The 22,602-nt window shown below is 40.6% G+C and overlaps 1 protein-coding gene across 1 annotated transcript; it reads right to left on the reverse strand.

Moving 5' to 3' along the window:
• Window positions 1–1,668: 1,668 nt before the first annotated feature.
• On the reverse strand, window positions 1,669–18,015 carry LOC137298595 (mucin-17-like). The gene is made up of 12 exons (XM_067830891.1): window positions 17,907–18,015; window positions 17,245–17,352; window positions 16,633–16,662; window positions 12,917–13,014; window positions 11,542–11,600; window positions 9,955–10,142; window positions 8,510–8,672; window positions 7,110–7,289; window positions 5,115–5,220; window positions 4,084–4,227; window positions 3,711–3,739; window positions 1,669–2,637 (listed from the first exon to the last, which is right to left on the reverse strand). Coding segments are annotated over exons 1-12 (1,212 nt in total). The 5' UTR covers window positions 18,013–18,015; the 3' UTR covers window positions 1,669–2,636.
• Window positions 18,016–22,602: the final 4,587 nt, after the last annotated feature.

Below are 22,602 nucleotides of genomic sequence, written 5' to 3' on the forward strand. Positions count from 1 at the left end.
GATCTTAGGCGCGATGAGCGAACGCTTTAACCAACATTCTACTCTCCGTCCCCAAAGACGCGTAGCTTTCTTCTGAGGTCAGATGCCAAGGACGACTATGATTGACACACTTGGTTTTGGGGGTTTGGATTGTTGCTTAAAGCTGCTCTCAGAAATGTTCCAGCTATTTGGCCGTGGTAAATAATCGTGTTGGGACCAGACAATCTAGTGATTAAAGATTATTATTATTGTTCACGTTTGTTAATTGAATAAAAGAAATTACTAAGTCTAACAGAGTTGAACCCTCTTAAACGTAACTCGACACACCTGTTAGTGCTGGTTCCTTTGTTTCATGCCATCACGTGTCAAGATAGTCGCCCATGTTTGCAAACAGGGGGACCTGTGAAGATCAAGGTAACACCTGATCTTCAGTTACCGATGCTTGTCGTAAAAGCATATGGCCAGGCTCAGTGACTTGATTGACAATTCTCACTTTATCCCATCTGCGTCGATCGATGCTCATGCTGCTAATAACTGGATTGTCTCGTCCAGACTGAATTATTGACAGACCTACGCCATATAGCTGACTGCGGCGTAAAAGTACTTTTGTACAGACTGTTTCTGTTGTCGAGTTGATGATAGGTGTTATTTTTCCTACGTGAGGCTAGCGCGTTCATAAGAGACTTTTCTTTACGGTTTCTGTGTCCCCTTGTATAATTATTGTTTTACGCCTAACTCAACAATAAACAACTGAGTATGCTCCCACTAGTGATCAACAGCATGAGCATTTATTTACGCAACTGGGATGCGATGACATGCAAAACAAGCCCGAGAACCTGATCACACGATCCCTTCTTATGACATGTATGGGTTACTGAGGATTAATTCTAACCCGGATTTTCTCGAGTCCGGCTTGGGTGGGGTGGGTGTGGGAGTGGGTGTCAGTCTGTGTTGGGTGGACAGCATGGGTTTGCTGAAGATCAGTTCGGACCCATGTCTTCACGGGCTGTGTCTCCTTGGGGTATCCGTGTTACTATGCGACATGGCATCACTGTAGGATAGCGGTATAAAACCGGAATGAATGCGGACTAATATATATAGGAAGACAGACGCCCTCGTGAATGTACATCACTTTAGAGGGCCGGTGGCGTGGCCTAGTGGTTAAAGCGTTCGCTCGTCACGCCGAATTCCCGGGTTCGATTCCCCATATGGGTCGACATGTGACGACCATTTCTGCTGCCTCCAGCTCGATATTGTGGGAAAATTGCTAAAATCGGCACGAAACTAAACTCGTTCACTGACATCGTTATAAAACTGCAGAAAACCTGAACGAAATTTAGCGGTCGATGGGAATGAATAATGATTGAGTGACGTTTCTCACAAAAAAAAAACAGAGTTAAAAACCAGATTTCCGACGTTGGTATATAATGTGTGAAGCTCATTACATGTAATAAGTACCTCGTCGTGATGTTCCGTGAACATTGTCAAGAAACGGCGTAAAACCACGCTCATTTGAACGTGACCTGAAACTCCATTTAACATCAACATGACTAAGATTCGGTCTTTGTTCAATGTCTCCTTTCCCCAATGACAAACTGTTATATTTCATGTTGCTTTAGTACCAGACGATGTAGAAGATATTAGGCTCTTGTAAAGAAACATCGAACAAAGAACAAAATGCATGGTTCAGAATTGTTTTGTTTTATTTTCCCTGAGATAAACATAATGTCAATATCAAAATCAGATCACAGTAAAACAATCTGGAACAGGACTGGGGCAATATGCTCAACGACTTTTACTTTAAACGTGACTACATACAGACCTCGCTCAAAACAGGATCAAAACGTTGTTTAACAAACTATCATTAACATATTGACGCAGCTCGCTGTTTGTTACGAAGAAGGAGTCTGGAAAAGGTAGAAAAGACGTTGGCTATTGCATGCACAGTGCATGACGATGAAATTGATTTTTCTTCGGGTAGGAGTTTGGCGAGATTGGACACGTGGTTCACACATCGCACTACGCTTGATCACAAACATCCTTGGGCCCATTCGCTCTCAATGGCAAGCCCCGGTAGGCGGCAGCCATACATGCTAATATGGATCAATTGTCAGGTCGATGCTCAACTTATCCTTGTTAGCCACTAAACTTTCATCAGAGGTCGTCATTGAAATAGGTACATTGCTTGTGTCCCGTTTTTTCACTCACAACAAACGTAATAACTCGAGTATACGTTACATGCAGAATGCTTGTCAACAATTCTCATATATATATAATTTAACAAAGTGCCGTATTTATTCTAATACGTGCATGGGCGCTCATCAATTAAACTCTTTTATTGAAGACCCAGCGATTAAGTTTCAACAGTAACAAATATAGATTTTCTCCAATGAATTATATTACATAATAAAACTCCATAGTAAACATGTGACGCTCATTGGCGCGTATTTCTTGAACAAATGCCTTTTACCAGCGCTTACTGGAGACCCGACGCCTAATAGAGGAAATGTGGTTTGCGAGTAATATAGAAGTATTTTATCAACATAACGTTATGCCATAAATCCATAATGGCCAAGTTGACTTCATGTTTTTTAATCGCGTATTTGGTGTTCCTTTGGTGTTCCTCGCTTCTTGTGTGGAGAGATGGATAGTCTGTCTCTGAAAATAGAAAATATTTACATGTAGTAAAGCTAGTGTTTTAACACTCATGTCGACCCAGAACGATGACACGATCCAACTAACGATGACATTACCGCAAACAAAAGGACAACTGTCGAAGTCTCTGTTACATTATAGAATAGCTCGGTCTGCTTATACTATAGATCTGCTAAGTATGACATGTCTTTTGAGAAGCCATCGGAAGTGTTTTTCTATGTGTAACAGGTAATTTCGCGTTATCGCTGCGTCTGTTATAAAGTTGGTCGGGGCAGACCTTCGGCAGACTAACGGGGACAGGGTGGCCAGGCTCGCTGACTGACTGATTCATGTCATAGTATCCCAACTGCTTAGATTGATGCTCATGCTGCTAATCACTGGATTGTCTGGTCCAGATCAGATTATCTACGCCATATAGCTGGAATATTGCTAAGCGTCATGTAAAACTAAACTAAACATCGCACGGCAATGCGATGCGCAGAGCTGCCACAACCCCGACCACGCGATCCCGTTAGTGGCCTCTTACGACAAGCATAGTCACCTTTTATGGCAAGCATGGGTTGCTGAAGGCCTTTTCTACCCCGAATTGCCATAGGGCTAAGAGAGGTTCACACCAGTCTCTTCGCCCATATGAAAGTGTCATCAATGAAGCGCTGTACAAAGTTGCGTTCAATAACACTCACTCACTCATCCAATCATATCCCACGCACTCAGCACCTTGCCATTTTCACAAAACAGAAGCTACTCCCCCTGTATTATATCTACGTCTACCGGCATCCCCTTTGAATTTTCCCGTTAAATTTTCCCTCTCAAACTCTCGTTGTCATGTCGGGGGCTCGTTGTCATGTCGGGGGCGGTGGGGTGGCCTCGTGGTTAAGCGTTTGCTCGCCACGCCGAAAACCCATATGTTTGATTCCCCATATGGGTACAATGTGTAAATCCCATTTCTGGTGTCTCCCCGGCGTGATACTGCTGGGATATTGCCAAAAATTCACTCACTCATTGCGTAAAAATCCACTCATTCATTGTCATGTCTCAAGACCATTTGTAGGTTACATATTTGAGAAGATACTTACCATCCGATTTTCGGCCGACTGATTGTATACTGCAAAAAAACAAGAAAATGGAGATGTTCAAAATCGAGATGTTCAGAGCGTATATAACTGAGATTTATATATTAAAATACAACATACTGAATCAATTCATACTCTTCCCAAAAAGAAAACGATATGAGTATACCATTTCTTTACAAAAGTCTTCTTTGTGTGATTGTTTACAGCATCAGCGGCGAAGTGCAGCAATTTTTCTCTAGAAAAAAGGGTCTGTTAGATGTGTAAGGTTTGATGTGAAGCAGCTGTTTTTCAGTGTAACTGTTGCGTCTTGCTTCAGCTGAATCACGCTGGCGTTGTGATAGATTCATATTTTCTGTGTATTTTGAAAAAAATTTACTTGAACTTCTGGATCGATGTGATCTAGTCGGGGTACAAAGTCTGAAAACTGTTCATCAATCTCGTTCGGCCCCCACACTGAGTCCGTGCCATACAGCTTATAACTTGGCGTCGCCCCCGGGCTGGTGCTGGCAAAATACGAGGCCTGGAAAGGGATAAAACGTTGTTAAATAGGAGCGTCTCTCTTTTCATGCCAGTATGTATGCATTACCAGAAAAAATGGCATTACTTCATCAACCAGGCAGAGAGGGCAAAACATAAACGCGAAACAAGAGTGAGTGATTTTAGTTTTACGCAGTTTCCAGAACTATCATGACGGAGAACACCAGAAATGGGATTCACACATAGTACCCATGTGGGGAGACCCGTGAAGGTCCCGGGGTAGAATAGGCCTTCAGCAACCCATGCTTGCCACAAAAGGCGACTATGCTTGTCGTAAGAGGCGACTAACGGGATCGGGTGGTCAGGCTCGCTGACTTGGTTGACACATGTTATCGGTTCCCAGTTGCTCATGCTGTTGATCACTGGATTGTCTGGTCCAGACTCGATTATTTACAGACCTCCGCCATATAGCCGGAATATTGCTGAGTGCGGCGTAAAATTAAAGTCCATCCATCACTCACCCATGTGGGGAATCGGGCGTGGGCCTTCGGTGTGACGAGAGAACGCCACAATAGTGCCCCCACTAGGAGGCAAGGGATAGGCTGTGAAATTAGTCTTCGAAGTGTAATATATTGTGACATCACATATTGATGCTATCGTTTACGTTGGGGTGGCGGGGTAGCCTAATGGTTAAAGTGTTCGCTCGTCACGCTGAAAACCTGGGTTCGATTCCTCACATGGATCTTGTGCCCCGCTGGAATATTGCCAAAGGCGGCTTTAAAACATTCTCACTTATTTTACGTGAAAACACTTTAGTGTCACATTGACAACATACAGAAAATGCAGAAGAAAGTCTGTGATTTTTTAAATTAATATGACAGGAAACAAAACAAATTTCAACATGTTGATAAAAGTCCACATTCTACTTACCCTAAACAAACTCCTTCCAAATCCTGTGGATGAGAAGAGAGAGCCATAACGCCGGTTCCCATTGTTTGGTTCCGGGTGGGACTCCTCAGATTGGTTGGATCTCACGCTGAAAGCGGACAATGCTTGATTATAATCTACAATGCGTACGCTTAAATCTCTAGCTGATACTTATGATTTTCTCGTTTGTTGGTACTTTTGGGTTATTTCGAAATAATCGTTTCAATAAAGGGCAAGGAAACATAATAATCAGGGGCACGTGCAGCTTTTAAAGAAAATGGGACGCGCACTCTTGAAAAAGTGGTGGTGCACATTTCATTTTCATGAGAGTTTTCAACGCTGTTTAAATAAACGTTCAGGACAATAGTAGGGGTGCGCACCCCTGCAACCGCAATGCCACCCCCTTTGGAACCGCCCGTGTTTTGTCACGCAACATCTGCATGATTTGGAAAAATAAGAAAACCATTTAGATGTCGTCCTTCACAATGTGCGGGGTAGCGTTGGGGTGGAAGGGATCAGTTCAAGGTCTTAATACAAGAAACATGTTTATGACTAGCTGCAGATGAATATCTATGTTATGTGCTTAATCTCCTAATGTTCCAAGGTCGACCTTCAGTAACAGCTTGCACTATATTGATGCATCAAAATACATGTAAATCCATTTTGCTATGGGGTTTGCTAATAGCTACCTTTTCTTGTCGAACATAAACTGAAGTACAGATTCTTCCAAACACAATGTTTATCACTCGTAATTCTAAACTGACGGACAAAAAAAACCTGTACACCCTAATTTCGAAAATGTTTTGAATACCCATAAAGCAGACCCGAAATCTGTACCAAACACACCACATGTGAATCATTAGCCCAACTTCTGTGTTTTTTTTCTGTTTTTTTTTCTTTTCATTTCTTTTCTTTTCTTTTCTTTTTTTTTTTTTTTTTGCTTTTGATGGATGTTTCTCGAAATTCATGTTTATTGGTGACTGCATGTGCAACCCATGCCGGTATTTAATAGGCCCTGATTTCAGCAGCACTCATTCGTCTTATGACGGTGTTCCTGTGGATGTAGCGTCCGAGTGTCATTGATGCCCTTGTCGTCATTGTCAGGAACCTGTTGCGGAGATGGCGTAACCGGATGTAGCGGTCTTCTTGCGCATCGAGTCTGTTTGCTCTCTTGCGGAACATACCGACTGCTCTCGCTCGTTGTTGTGCTGTTAGCCTTGGTATTGGTTTTGTGTGCTTATAGTTGCAATAATGTCACTTCATCTCGCCGATCACCTTTTGTACCCTTAGTACATGAACTGCAAATGCATTCGCCAAAAACACGAATTTCGAGGAACATCCATCAAAAGCAAAAGAATAAAATAAATAAAATAAACTCCACTGATGGTGGTGTGTTGGGGTTAATGATTCATATGCAGTGTGTTTGGTATATCGTACTGACCACAGATTTCAAGTTTACGTTATAGGTTTTTAAAATATTTTCGAAATTATGGGTGTAAATTGTCTTTTGTACGTCAGTTTATATATACCTCCCTCATTATACAAGCGAGGTGGAGTAGCCTCATGTTCAGGGGCTTGACACCTAACCACCACCACCACCACCCTCAGCAACACCCACAAACACAGCAAAACAACCAAAATCAACAAACAAACAACAGAGCAATCAAACAAACAACAAAAACGGAAACAAAGCAACACAAAAGCAAGCAAGCAAACAAAAACATCAACATTAAAAAAACTGCAACAAACAACAACAAACCCCCCCAAACAAAACAACAAAAAAAACAACCAAAACACCCCACCCCCCTCCCCCCAAAACCAGACAACCGAAATGGCGCACAAAAAAACTTAACATATATGACAACAAACTACATAAACAAAAACAAAAACCAAGAAAAATAGCCACAAAGTACATATTGCCACTTTCTCACTGCCAGCCTCTAACACTTTGTATCAGGACTTGTGGCTGATCTCATCACGTATCTTCCACGTACATACCTGAAATTGTCTTTCGAAGCCCTTCTCCTATGTCTGTAACACGAGATAGCGAGGCAGGTCCCCAGTAGAACCACAACAGCACCTCCGACACCGCCGGATATTGCCAGCGTGATCTCCCAACGGAACTCGGACACGGAACATTTGTCTCCAGTGTAATTAAACCAATCGTCAGACTCGCACCTACAAATATGTAAAGTAGCTCCCCTTGAAAGTCGAACCACTGACAATGCGGTATGGTGCTGTAAATAATTCCCAATTACAATAAATGTTTAATTCGGTTATCAGTAATACTTTATTGACCAGTCATCGTAAAAAGAATTACATAAAATCAAACTGAAGCGGATGCGTAGTGGGCCACGGTGAAATTTGCTTTTAGTCTTATTATCTCCTACGTAGGACTAAGTATATCCTTCGCAGGTCATAGTATCTCCTACGTAGGACTAAGTATATCCTTCGCAGGACTTAGTATGCCCTTCGGTTGGAGTATCTCCTACGTAGGACTTAGTATATCCTTCGCAGGTCAGATTATCTCCTACGTAGGACTTAGTATATCCTTCGCAGGTCAGAGTATCTCCTACGCAGGACTTAGTATGTCCTTCGGTCAGAGTATCTCCTACGTAGGACTTAGTATATCCTTCGCAGGTCTGAGTATCTCCTACGCAGGACTTAGTATGCCCTTCGGTTGGAGTATCTCCTACGTAGGACTTAGTATATCCTTCGCAGGTCAGATTATCTCCTACGTAGGACTTAGTATATCCTTCGCAGGTCATAGTATCTCCTACGTAGGACTAAGTATGTCCATCGCAGGTCATAGTATATCCCAAGTAGGACTAAGTATATCCTTCGCAGGTCTGAGTATCTTCTACGCAGGACTTAGTATGTCCTTCGGTTGGAGTATCTCCTACGTAGGACTTAGTATATCCTTCGCAGGTCAGATTATCTCCTACGTAGGACTTAGTATATCCTTCGCAGGTCAGATTATCTCCTACGTAGGACTTAGTATGTCCTTCGCAGGTCATAGTATCTCCTATGTAGGACTTAGGATCTAGCAGTGTATTAGGTCGTAGTGTATTCTACGTAGGACTTACTATCTCCTTCTCAGGTCAGAGTATCTCCTATGTAAGACTTAGTATCTCCTACGTAGTACATAATAACTTTAACGAAGGAGATAGTATGTACTGCGTAGGAGATTGTGAGACCGAAATCATTTCACCGTGGCCCTACTACGATTCCGTAGAAAGGTCTGTGACTTGATTTGCAATAAAAACAAATTCCTTTGTGCCATTTTATAATTATCCAACATATAATTGTCGATATATAACTCAGTCTGTAATACGGGAAACATATTTTGTCAAGTTTACATGTGAACTAAATCATGTTGACTAAGGGAAACAACGAACTTGCAAACCGGCTCCGCTTTCGCTGTTCCCCCGAGTTGGCAGCTACCCCTCTGGCCACAGTCAACATCGGCACACAGGTGAACACAGGCGTTCTCTTCACATCGACTCCCCCATGCACACAAATCCCCCTCTGCTTTACACATATCCTCTGCATCGGCTACAACTGTAAGTCAACATAACACACATATACAGTAAACTACGACAACTATGTTAGAATGACCTTTAATCTTAGTTTGGAACAACGGTTCGGTGTGAATATTTGGAATATACAGCGGGGAAATTCTCAAAAGCGGCTGCCTCCAATCCGACATGCTCTCAAAATCGACTTTGGAATTTGGTCCCAAAATAAGCTGATTAATTCGTTATCGTTTTCATGCCCTCTAATCCGGTGTCAGTCTAATCCGGCACAACAAAGATAGCCAATTTGAATGTTTGTACAGTACTTGACGCTCTATAAACCGGCACCAGGTATCCCAGGCCTCCTGTTGATTGGCTGAGTGGCTGCACGTGTATTACACAACGTGTAGTGGATTACCATCGGCATTAAGCTCATTGATGTCGCTGAGACGAGATCAAAGGAACAGCGAGTTAAAGTTACTGACTTATTCACCTCATGATTTATACCGAAAAATGGAAACAATACCGTACACGTGCATTTGTGTTGCATTTTTCTGATGTTATCTTTATTGAGAAATAACAAATATGATAACTATCAACCAGCTGTATTTTACGGCACACAAAAAGGGAAACATTCTCTAAACCACCAAGCCCTTTATACAATGTACTTGTAATTGAGATCGGTACAAAGGAATGCGGCTTTGGAGGACATCCATTGTAAGGTAGACTACGCCTGGGCCTTAAGTGAATTCATTATATATCCGCCAGGGCCTATATTTTCGAAGCTCTCTTAGCGCTGAGACAGTCGTAAGTGCCATATATTAACATAAACTTGCGACTATCTTAGCGGTAAGAGAGCTTCGAAAATATAGGCCCAGTTCGTTACAAGCGTAGCTTACTGCATTATACACGGATTAATCACAGACAACTGGTTATTAAATATACAAAGATATATCCTCAGTCATGGGCATTGCGAATTTGTATTGTCATTAATGTTTACATTTTTATTATCTTGGTTGGTAATCCATGCATACGTTCACTGGTGACGTGAAATATATCGATATATGTTGCTTTCTTTTTGGAGTTTTGGTCAGAATTTGGCCCCTCTGATATTTATCGATAATCGATCGATTTATTAAATGATTATCGATTTCTATGTTCTATGTTTCAACAACCAGCGCTAAAATCTATTCATTATCATACAATGTGACACAGTAATGTTATATGTTTAATTTATTATGATAGAATTTATAATCAGGATAAATATATGAATTGAAGAAAACAAATATGCATCTATTAATCAAATATACAAAGGATGTGCTACATACGCCCTTCAGCTTTTGTATTCCACGTTTCACTGTCATTTTTCACGTCGTATTCACTGGATTTAGCAACTTTATCGCACGCCGTCAGTAGGCTCTGTTTAAGTTCTTGTTTTTGTGTTTCATTGTTTGTAGCATCGTGGGCCTTAGCGGCATCGATATCACAGGCCGTAGACACAATGACACTCCCACTTCTGGAATTCAAATACAAGTCAGAATTGTAAACATTATCGAAGCTATAGCACAATATCTTAATTCTTACTATGAAATCTATAATATGATGTATATAAAATACAATCTTAAAAATGTAAATCACAGTGTCACATCACATTTCTCTAAAAATACATAATGCATTTCTCTCGGTAACACTAATTTTCGGCGCTCTGCTCAGGGTAACTTACATATCATTTATTCCCCACCCACAACCACACACTCCCACCCAGTTATATACAATATTAAATTAAAACGTTAGAATGAAATAATGCAACGTTGCGTTAAATCGACTCTCATGCCATCTACCGGCAGAACATTTTTTCGAGAGAACACCACACAGCTATGTGCCTTGGAATGCTCTTTACGAATATCCTATAAGGCAGCTCGTGATTGAAACCAGTTCGGCAAACACCGAGAACACCTCTTACAGTAGTTTGCGATATACGGGGCAATTCGCCTCGAAGTTTCAATTATCGATTTCAGATAATTGGATAGGGTTGATAATGCTTCTATTGCACCAATAGGAACCTAAGGAGAGAGCTTCTGCTCCCAATGTATACGCAAAACACTGTCGAAAATGTGTGACATTGGGCCTTTAAAAATATTTAATGATCAACAAAATAGAATGAAGTCCAAATCGAATTTAGCCAGTAGCGTACCTGCCCTTAGGCACATTAGGCACGTACCTACACATTTGTACCTGTGGTATAGCATGGAATTATTTTTCAAGAGTTGTCTCCCTTATTATGAAGGGCGGATAACTCGTATGCTGCTGTGATGCCAACCAGCTAACATATAGCACTTCAAAAACTCCTCAGAATACGGACTTGCTTTCCTTATGCATCCATTTTGTTGTCATTTGTTCAAATCATGTCTATATATAAACTAGTCAGGAGCTACCATGGACTTTTTTCTTGAATGTTTATTGGTCAAATAGAATAATGACTTTTCCTGAAATGGCTATTTTGCCGTTGCTTAAATATGTTATGAAATATAGAATTTAGTTGCATTACTAAACTTCAGAGTCAGACTTGCAAACTAGCTATAGGTTGTTACTAGTCTGTCTCATAATCCCTGAACCACATTATTTTCCCTACTGTCCAGTTCTTCCTGCAACGCCAAAGCCCCAAAGGAAGCAAGTTTAGATCTCCTGAGATTTCCCTGGGGCTCCTTGTCCATTTAAATGGGTTTGTTTGCTAAAGATTATATATATTCAGAGACTAAGCGTTAGTCTAGACTTTAGCGTGTCAGCTGGAACGACGCTTATATTCTATGTCTGTATGAACTTTCTTGGATATACATGTATTTGTTTCGAGGTATGTTTGACAGGCAAAATTCTTATTGTGGCTGGAACAAAAACTATGTAATTTATTTGCTTACCTGACGTCAGTGATCTTTATACCAAGGAATCCCAGCACTCCTCTGAATGAATCTTTCAACTGTCGAGTGAGGAAACAAGTGTGTTAATGATGAGTCAGTCAGTCAGTGAGGAAACAAGTGAGCGAGTGAGGAAGCAGGTAAACAAGTGATTAAGTGAAAAAGTGAAGAAACAAGCGAGCGAGCAAGGAGTCAAGGGACTGAGCGAATGAAAACACAAGTGAGTGTGTGAGGAAACAGGTGAGGGAATGAGGAGACAGGTGAGTGAGGACACAGGTGAGTGAGTGAGGAAACAAGAAAATGAGTGAGAGTGAGAAATCAGGTGGGCGAGTCAGGAAACAAGTGAGTGAGTGAGCAAGTTAGTGAGGAAAAGTGTGAGCAAGTCTGGAATCAAGTGAGTGACAGAGGACACAGGTTAGTGAGTAAGGAAACAAGAGAGTGAGTGATTGAGTGAGTGAGGAAACTAGTGAGTGAGTAAATAAACATATGAATGAGTCAGAAAACAAATGAGTGAGGAAACAGGTGACCAAATGATGAAACAAATGAGTAAGGGAGAAACCAAGTGAGCGACCGCGTGAGTGAGGAAACAGGTGAGCAAGTGATGAAACAAGTGAGCGAATGAGGAACCATGGGAAGGAGGCACCACTGGAAGTATTTGCGTTATATCATAGTGCGTTATATCATATTTATGTTTTATCATAGATACGCATGGTACAGACAAACCAGAATGATATCAGATTTGAGGCCACATACATTGATTTGCTGCGATATTGCCCACTCGGTCTTTCTTACACAATTTAAAAAATAAGAACAGTTAAAACAATTATAATACAAGGCAACAAACTGTCTTCAGTATGTTTATCTTGAACCGCGGTACTCTATGTTATAAGGAACAGTGTTGGAGTATATCATTATTCCTTCATTAGATGAATGAAGGCAATGAAAGGCTTTATATTTGTACATGAAAACATATTAAGATGGTGAAAACGTTACAGGTGATTGATTGGCTGTCGTCTAAAACTGCACCCAGCAATATTGCAGCTACATAGCGGTGTAATCGAGTCTGGACCAGAAAATCCAGCGATCGACAGCATGAGCATCTATCTACGCAACTGGGAATTGATGACATCTGTCGACCAAGTCAGCGAGCCTCACAACACGATGGGTTATTGAAGGCCGGTTCTAACCCGGATCTTCACGGGTCATTGCTGACCTGATGCTACACAAAAACCTTGAAGCCCATAACATTGTCTCCCGTGTTATTATTCAATTGCGGCGTATTTAACTCCTGACCAAGTGACAACTTACTATTAGTAACAACAATGCTGTTTCGTAAAGTACAATTTGCGATTATGAATCATTCAAAGTCAGTACGTACCAGGGTCTGGAACCTTTCTCTTGCTCCATTTTTGTCAAATGCTGGCACTGTCATGTTTTGAATTGTAAAAGTGACCTCGAAAACGAACACCGCACCGTCTGTAATTTAAATACATTCTATTTAAGAAAACATTTAATAGAATATCAAACGGTAATCATAGATAATACTACCCACTACTTAGAAGATGCTGACATCTAAGTGGAAGATACCCACTTCTACGTACATAACACTTAGATAGATAATACCCACATCTACGGAAATGATGCTACCATCTACTTAGAAGATGCTTACATTTAAGTGGAGTATACTTACATCTACGTACATAACACTTAGATAGATAATACCCACATCTACAGAAATGATGCTACCATCTACTTAGAAGATACTTACATTTAAGTGGAATATACTTACATCTACGTACATAACACTTAGATAGATAATACCCACATCTACGGAAATGATGCTACCGTCTACTTAGAAGATGCTTACATTTACGTGGAGTATACTTACATCTACGTACATAACACTTAGGTAGATAATACCCACATCTACGGAAATGATGCTACCATCTACTTAGAAGATGCTTACATTTAAGTGGAATATACTTACATCTACGTACATAACACTTAGATAGATAATACCCACATCTACGGAAATGATGCTACCATCTACTTAGAAGATGCTTACATTTAAGTGGAATATACTTACATCTACGTACATAACACTTAGATAGATAATACCCACATCTACAGAAATGATGCTACCATCTACTTAGAAGATGCTTACATTTAAGTGGAATATACTTACATCTACGTACATAACACTTAGATAGATAATACCCACATCTACGGAAATGATGCTACCGTCTACTTAGAAGATGCTTACATTTAAGTGGAATATACTTACATCTACGTACATAACACTTAGATAGATAATACCCACATCTGCAGAAATGATGCTACCATCTACTTAGAAGATGCTTACATTTACGTGGAGTATACTTACATCTACGTACATAACACTTAGAAAAATAATACCCACATCTACGGAAATGATGCTACCATCTACTTAGAAGATGCTTACATTTAAGTGGAGTATACTTACATCTACGTACATAACACTTAGGTAGATAATACCCACATCTACGGAAATGATGCTACCATCTATTTAGAAGATCCTTACATTTAAGTGGAGTATACTTACATCTACGTACATAACACTTTGATAGATAATACCCACATCTACAGAAATGATGCTACCATCTACTTAGAAGATGCTTACATTTAAGTGGAATATACTTACATCTACGTACATAACACTTAGATAGATAATACCCACATCTACGGAAATGATGCTACCATCTACTTAGAAGATACTTACATTTAAGTGGAATATACTTACATCTACGTACATAACACTTTGATAGATAATACCCACATCTACAGAAATGATGCTACCATCTACTTAGAAGATGCTTACATTTAAGTGGAATATACTTACATCTACGTACATAACACTTAGATAGATAATACCCACATCTACGGAAATGATGCTACCGTCTACTTAGAAGATGCTTACATTTAAGTGGAATATACTTACATCTACGTACATAACACTTAGATAGATAATACCCACATCTACGGAAATGATGCTACCATCTACTTAGAAGATGCTTACATTTAAGTGGAGTATACTTACATCTACGTACATAACACTTTGATAGATAATACCCACATCTACAGAAATGATGCTACCATCTACTTAGAAGATACTTACATCTATGTGGAATATACTTACAACTACGTACATAGCACTTACACCGACATTGATAATGCCCACAACTGAGCAGATAATAATACCATTTACATAGAGGATACAAGTGGAAGATACCTACATCTACGTTTCTTTTACTTAAACAATAGTATCACAGGAAATCGATACCCACCTTTCCTTATCATCAGCAAAAATATTTATTACTCTCCTACCCTCTCACCCCGTACCCCACTTTATCAGGGACCCCCATCCCTTCTCCCAGCACTTTGAGTTTTCTCGGGAAGTTCATATCCACTGAATACTTGGAAAAAAGTGCAGGCAGATTTATGGCTGATTAAAGTGTGTCTTAGGTGGGTGAAGTACGGCAACAGTTTAAACGAGTTCTTTATTTCCTTATGTAGATAATGTAGGCCAGTTTATCTCACTCATCGACGTCCACTCTTTTGTTGTCATGTGTAACGACGCCTTGTCTTTGGTCACTGGGTCATTTGCCGATACGCTAAGCCGGCTCTTTGTTTATGGCGTATTAAGCCCCATAGGGTGTGGTCGGTTCGATGATTGAAGTTGTGCATAGCATATTGTCATTAGCAGACAGGCAGGCAGACATATAGGTGTCAATAAACCAGACATTGAGTTTTCTCTGTGACAGAGTCTACTTCTCAAATTCAACATGCTTTTTTTATGTAACGAGTAGATTATTTACTTGTTCGTGTACACAACCTAGATTAGACTACTGCTCACGACCTCATACTCCAGGCAGGCATACTGTTTCAAGGTCTAAGAACCTACTCCCTGTGCATGTATTATGAGTGCAGCATAGCTGTTGAAACTACTTTCTCCCCCAGCGCTGGGGGAAAATTAGTGAAACGTTTGAACTCCCATTTTGAGGGAATTTTTTTTTATCGCGTTTTCTTTTTTCCAACTTTATAGGTTGAATTGGCATTTTTGATGATTTGTTTCGGTAAGTACATACCGAAAGGTATCAGAGTCTGCAAAGTTTACGTTGCATGTGGCGGCTAAGAAACGCCAGATCTATGGATGTCAACTTCGTGATTTTGAATAACACGACGCTTCCTTCATGTGCTTGCTCCCGGATCGTCATGTTATTCACAATAAACAAGTTAAAATCCATAAATATGGCTTTCCTTAGCAATTTAGCAGTTATGATTGATCGTCGACAAACACATGGGAAGAGCTGAATATGATACGTTGGTTAGTAATGAACTATTGAGACCCAATAGTGGAGTGTAACGAATAGTACTATGACCAAGTTTACTTAGACTGGAATTATTACATAAATATAACCTGTATCAGCTGGAGTGAATGAGTGAGTGAGTTTGGTTTTACGCCGCTTTTAGCAATATTCCAGCGATATCACGGCGGGGGACATCAGAAAATGGGCCTCACACATTGTACCCATGTGGGGAATCGAACCCGGGTCTTCGGCGTGGCGAGCGAAAGCTTTAACCACCAGGCTACCCAACCGCCCTGTCTCAGCTGGATTTCCTGTAGACTGTATTGAAGTCCACGAGAGTGCATATTAAAGAGGTTATACATTACACATTAAAGCGAGAAACAAAGAAGGATGAATACATAAAAAAACATTAGTAAAATGTGGTATTGACAAACATCCGGATTGATCAGAGTTCAGTTTCGACAGACTTCAGAGCGTCAGATTTCAGTGCAAGAGGTTAGGATAATAAAGGTGTGTAATAAGCCAATAAAACTGGCGCTTTTAGATTTTTCCACATCTTAAGTATTCCTTTTGGATAATAAAGGTGTGCAATAAGCCAATAACACTGGCGCTTTTAGATTTTTCCTCATCTTAATCACGACAGGGCAATAACACACACACGGAGACGTGACAAGTTTCATGAGTGAGTGAACTGTGCGGTTGGTAGGAAATACTTGTTTTGTTTGTGAAACATTAAATTGTCTCTTACCTATACGAGGCACCTCCGTAGGATACGTATCTGTGAATAATGCAGCATTGTTTTGACAACAGGTACACACAGCACTACATTCTCGTCACTACAATCAAGAATACTACATTTTGCATCTGTTGTTTTTTGCGACATCGAAGTATAAAATTGTAACAGCGTTTTACACAGAAAATACGAGTACGAAAATAACAGTCAGTTTTAAAAAATGTTATTATATTGCATTTCTTTCCCTATTTTAATGCAAAAGCATGGCACACAAACGAGGCTTTCGGCGCGACGATCGAACGCTTTAACCACTGGGCTACCCAATAGCCAGTCGATTCCTGTTACAACGAATGCTTGTCGTAAGACGCCACTAACGTCATTCGCCTTGCCATGGTTGATGCATGTCATTGTATTTTATTCACTTGCTCATATGATGGGAATCGCTAGATTGTCTGGACCGTAATCGCTTATTTACCAGTTGATGTCATATATTGTAAAATCCGATGATAAACAAACAACACAGAAATCAAAGTACTAGTATTTATGTAATGTGATCAACTTGAAAGTTCATTAACCGTAGCACATTTCCTCCACCCTAAAACATGACAACCCGGAACCCACACTTACCTCCCGACGCCTCGACTTCCGTATCCCTCCTCTCCCGGGAGAGGGGTGGGTCAGTGACAGCGTACAGAAACTCCTTTGCCAGGTCCAGTTCATCATCCTCTATATCAGCTGTAAAAGATATAATACATATTTAGGGTCAGGAAGACATCGTCATACACGTCGCAACCACAACGTAGCAGTGAATGAGTGAGTGAGTTTAACGCCGTACTCAGCAATATTCCAGCCTTATGACGGCGGAATGTAGATAATCGAGTGTGGACCAGACAATCCAGTGATCACGAAACTAAACTATTGCTGAGTATGGCGTTAAAACAAACAAGCTCAAGTAATAATACAAAACAAACAAACAAACAAACAAACAAACAACAACACCTGATTTGTGGTGAGACAAACGAAATACTATTGTTCTATTGTTCTATTGTAGAATCGGTGGTAAATAAAAGACGTTAACATTTGTGTCAGATACCGTCACAGTTTGAAAACATACATTACCCACAACGACATGACAAGCTAGTCTTATACCCCATTACCGCCTTGATCCTTAATTAATTAATGACATTTCGGGAAATTCTCACAAGTGCTGACACTGCATTTTCCCATAAAATGACCATAACCACATCAGCTGCTGCTGTAACTGGGGGGCTGCTGGGTTTTACAGTTACCGTTTTCGTTGACTAGGTCCTGAGACTCCTCGAATATAGGTGTGTCTGTCATCCCCTGTGTCGCACCGAGTGAGATGCAGAGAAGAACAGTGGCAAATGCTATCATTGTCCGCCTCTGAAACAAAAGTGGAGAGAACCTGTCACTTCCGGGAATTTGAAGGATATCAACAACCATACGTACCGTGGCTACACTGCACACAAACTTCTCAAAAAATAGAAAAGGAAGAAAGAAAGAAAAAAATTAAATAAATCTGGTTTTGAGAATTTTGATAACATTGGGCTGTGGAAAAGCCAAAACGTCATTTTCGTGTGACTGTAACGTGGGAGTTTTAACCCTTTCCCTTGTTTTAGAAGCGTTCGAAGAAAGTTTTTGCCAAAACGTCAACAAGAAAACATGCAAAGTAAAATGCACCTGAACGTGAAAAACATGTGGTGTCGATCACTACGAGAGGGCAAACATGTTTAGCTTCGTCGTGCGTTTTTGCCTGGAAAAGTGGAAACCATCATGAACGAAACATCGCCATAGGCCGAATTGATGCTGGGGAGTTGCAGTCTGCAATTGCACCTAATTGTCGCCTTTTGAATCGTTACCTTTAGATCAATTCCGTACAAGATCGCCCGAGGAGCGACTATTCAAGAGTTACCCCAAGCCCCAAACCGCTGCATCCGGGTTTGTCACGTGTGCATTGTCTTGCTGCAGTCGTGTACAAACATCCCTTGTTTGAGACGAAGCCCAAGAAGGCCAGTTGTCACCCACAGTTTGAGAAACTTCCATCGACGCAATTGCTTGCGGTGGCGTCTTAGAGTCAGAAACTGGAATCTTCGTCTGGTACAGTGACGAATCACCGGCGTTTTAACCCTAAATGTATTCGACAAGTCCACACATTCGGAGCAGGCACTGTCATGGCGTGGGTGCTATAGCCAGCACACAAAATATAGTTTACTGGTGTTTACTGGAATCTGACAACAACTCGGTACATCAACGAAGTCCTTGCATGTCACATGCTTCCGATTATGGACCGACAGGGAGAGCTGTCCCAGTATGACAACGCTCCTTCACATACACCACGCGATTCAGTTCGCTACCTTGCCACTCCTACTGTCAATGTCTTGAAATGGTCTTACATGAATCCGATAAAGTGAGTGAGACTAGTTTTACGCCGCACTCATAACATACCATAATGTAATATGGCAGCGGTCTGAAAATAGTCGAGGCTGGACCAGACAATCCAGTGATTAACAGCATGAGCGTCGATCTGCGCAATTGGGAACGCATGACGTGTCAACCAAGTCAGCAAGTCTGACCACCCGATCCCGTTAGTGACCTCTTACGACAAGCATAGTCACCTTTTATGGCAAGCATGGATTGCTGAAGGCCTTTTCTTCCCCGGACCTATGTGATATAAGCAACCAATGCTTATCGTAAGAGGCTAACAACGGAATAGGGTTGTGAGGCTGACTGACTTGGTTGACACATACCGTCGTCTCTTAATTGTGTAGATCAAAGTTCATGGTGTTGATCACTGGATTAAAATTTTACTCACTCGCTCTCTTCTTGACATGTTTTTTTGTCTGATTGTAAAATCCGTATCCAACAAGCACCTTCAAATAACCGTTTTCCCTTTGTTGCATTTTAACCAGTGATTAAACATGGGGGTATAATCTTTTGTCCAGCAGTGTATTCCACCTGACTGTAAGCTGGACTAAGTACACAGAGTGACATTAACACATGGCACTTGAGAGACACTCGAGATTAGCATTCGGTAACGTCAGTGACATCGCCACTCTGTGGGCAACATATACTTAACAACAAACGAAGCGCAAGTTTCGAAAAAGTGAAATCTCATAAGCGTTCATGTCTTCTAGTTAAAAAATAACTGGACAAGAACACAGTTGCCTTTCTTTTGCTTTCAGTATATGTTACACATTGTGCTTATTGTGCAGAGATTATCATGCATAGTGACATTTGTTTTCACTTTGTTTACATTGTGTTCACGAGTTAACCTTATGTACACGCCAGGTCTCTGTAAATGGTGAAGGAATTTGCAACTGATACACACCAAACGCAAACAGATACTATGACACCTGTCTAATAAGACGTTAGTATTCCCCAAGCGAACTGAATTTAGAGGGTATCAAAGGGATCTTTCTGTAAATTCCTATCAGTTGTAACAGAAAAAAGTGATTTTTATCGCAATCACTGCTTTACTGTTGTCACAGCAGTTCGGATATGTCGGGAAGTTTTCTATGAAAAAAACCCCCCGCCAAATAGTGCTTCTGTTTTACATAACTAATGATATGGGCGTGTCATTTGAACTCTTTCTTGTCATGACAGGAATAATCGTACTGCTTTATAGACTTTAGATTAAAACCTGACCCCAAACTCTCAAATTGTATTTTTTTTTTTGGACTCACACTTTGAATGTGTACCCAGTTTCGTCTAAGGTCACTGATCATTGCAAGAATCTTTATGAATCAGCTTCGATCAGAGACAGAATAGGAAGATACAGAATACGTGCCTGTTACGTGTTTGATCAGATGCCAGAACCTATTGATCAGAACAAGCTGATATTTGTCCACTGCCACCGGTTTCGTCCAAAGTCACTGATCATTGCACGAACAGCTTCGAACAGAGGCAGATAATAAAGAGGCATAATAAGTGCCTGATCACACGCCACACCCTTTGGAACCGAACCAGCTGATATTTCTTCACTGCCGAAATTATTTTTCGAAATGATTATCGAACTACCAATATGGCGTCTCTTAGTTATTTGTTCTTTGGTGATTGCCTTATCGAAAGGCAAGGGTTATCGTACAACAGCCTGCTCAAAAATAAGGCGTGGCTTTTGGAGTTGTCTTTTATCGTGAGGTACCGAATCACGCCCCAAACGTTTGCCAAGTTCACAAGGATCAATAATTTCCGCGTACTCCACTGACCTCTCACAAAGAATATACAATGCATACTGACCTCAGTTCTAGTTTCTTGATGATCCCGATGGCAACACACAATCAGAATTACATAAATCCTTTACAAATATATTCCCAAATTATCAGTCAATCCTCCTATGCTGTACTTCGTACGTATGTCTCAGCATACGAAAGAACATGCTTTACCTTCTGAATGCACCACTTTCCAACTAAGACTCCCAAACCTCTCTTCCAGTCAACTCAGAGGTCTTGATTTGAAAGGAGAACGAAGAACCTACCCTGTCCCTGACTTTGGTTACAAAACAAATGTCACTGCTTTTCTCTGCTCTGTTACATGCACGAACGACAAGAGAGGCAATGTAAAGGTTAGGCAAGCTGTGCATATACCACTTCACGATTCGGCATTGGGGAGACTTGCCTTTTATAGCGGACGTAAATAAACTTCCAGACTGCTTCTCAACGATTGGTCCTGTCGTGATACAAGATTTATTGATTGCAGTGTGATTGTTTAACAGGGGAGTGTCTTATGTGCCATAAAATTTGTGAGTTTGGGAAATAAATGGTGAGAAATATCCCTGACTTGAAGAGATTATTTCACACAACATTTCTTCGAGAATAAATGACTCATTTCTCTCAATAATACTAAATTTCATGACCAGCCCCCAGGGAAGGTAGTATTTATTTATTTTCCAAAAGCAAATACGTATCTAGAATACAATATTAAATTAAATAAATCGAATAAATAAAAGCAGCGTTGTATGAAATCGACTCTCGCGCCCACTGCCGGCCGAATATCACTTCAAGCGAACACCATAGAATTATGTCCCTTGGAGCGCACTTCACGAATACCCTATACGTGTCACTGTTTTAGATTTACGGAACAAATGTGAATGGAAAAGTTTGTGGAAAATGGTCGCCTCGAAGTTTTAAATATTCATTTCTTTTATTGCATCAGTAGGAAGCTACGTGAGCCCATGTGTCCAAGTAGATAACAATATATTCCAAAACAATTGTCGAAAATGTGTAAAATTGTGCCTTGAACTTTAAGGTCTCACAACATTTGCTGGTAATCCAAGGGACCGCATGTGCTTAGTTTACACCAGCGAGGCTTTGTCGAGGAATGCAAATTAAAGGTATGTCGTTTTTAACGAACTGTTTTTTTCCCAACCATTCGTTGAGTATTTTTTGTTGGAGTAACGAACAACGGTTATAAAGGATTAATCGAAGTGGCTCCTTCGAGTTATTTTTTTATATGAGACCAATTAATAGAGGAAAGACATCAACAAACAAAGCAGACCAAAAAAAAATCAGCCATTTCGGAACACATTACCAAATTTCCTGACCACAAAATCAATTGGGACACTATCAAAACACTCTCCAGCAACAGACATGATTACAAGCAGAGAAAATTGGCAGAAGCAGGGATCAGGGTATATTTCTACCAAACCAATTCGACACTTTAATCAAGAAATATTGATCTCTGGCTTCCGTCACTAATCCTCTATTAATTGGTCTCCTCAAAGCTGTAATCCCCCACCCCCGCCCCTGGCTTCACACTAATTACTGGTTATGTCAACAACTAAAGTTATATTCTTTGATGTTTTTGTTATCTCATCTCCTCAATTATGTTATTAATCTCCTCAGCAATATCTCCTGTACCTGTATATAAACTGCTACACCTTGTCCTCCCATATGCTTGAAAACGGTATAAGAATCCATACCGAAACGTCGCCGTTGTGAAAATAAAGAAGTTGATCATCCACAAAAT

Source organism: Haliotis asinina, chromosome 10 (genome assembly GCF_037392515.1).
Source record: "Haliotis asinina isolate JCU_RB_2024 chromosome 10, JCU_Hal_asi_v2, whole genome shotgun sequence".
In the NCBI taxonomy this organism is placed as follows: Eukaryota; Metazoa; Mollusca; class Gastropoda; order Lepetellida; family Haliotidae; genus Haliotis; species Haliotis asinina.

Bases quoted from the DNA above. Each gene is read 5' to 3' on its own strand.
- LOC137298595 (XM_067830891.1), bottom strand. From the start codon at position 18,012: ATGATAGCATTTGCCACTGTTCTTCTCTGCATCTCACTCGGTGCGACA. The intron at 10,143-11,541 runs GTAAGCAAATAA...TTTGAATTCCAG, and splicing joins ATAAAGATCACTGACGTCAG to AAGTGGGAGTGTCATTGTGT. The intron at 5,221-7,109 runs GTATGTACGTGG...GTCCGCTTTCAG, and splicing joins GCTTCGAAAGACAATTTCAG to CGTGAGATCCAACCAATCTG.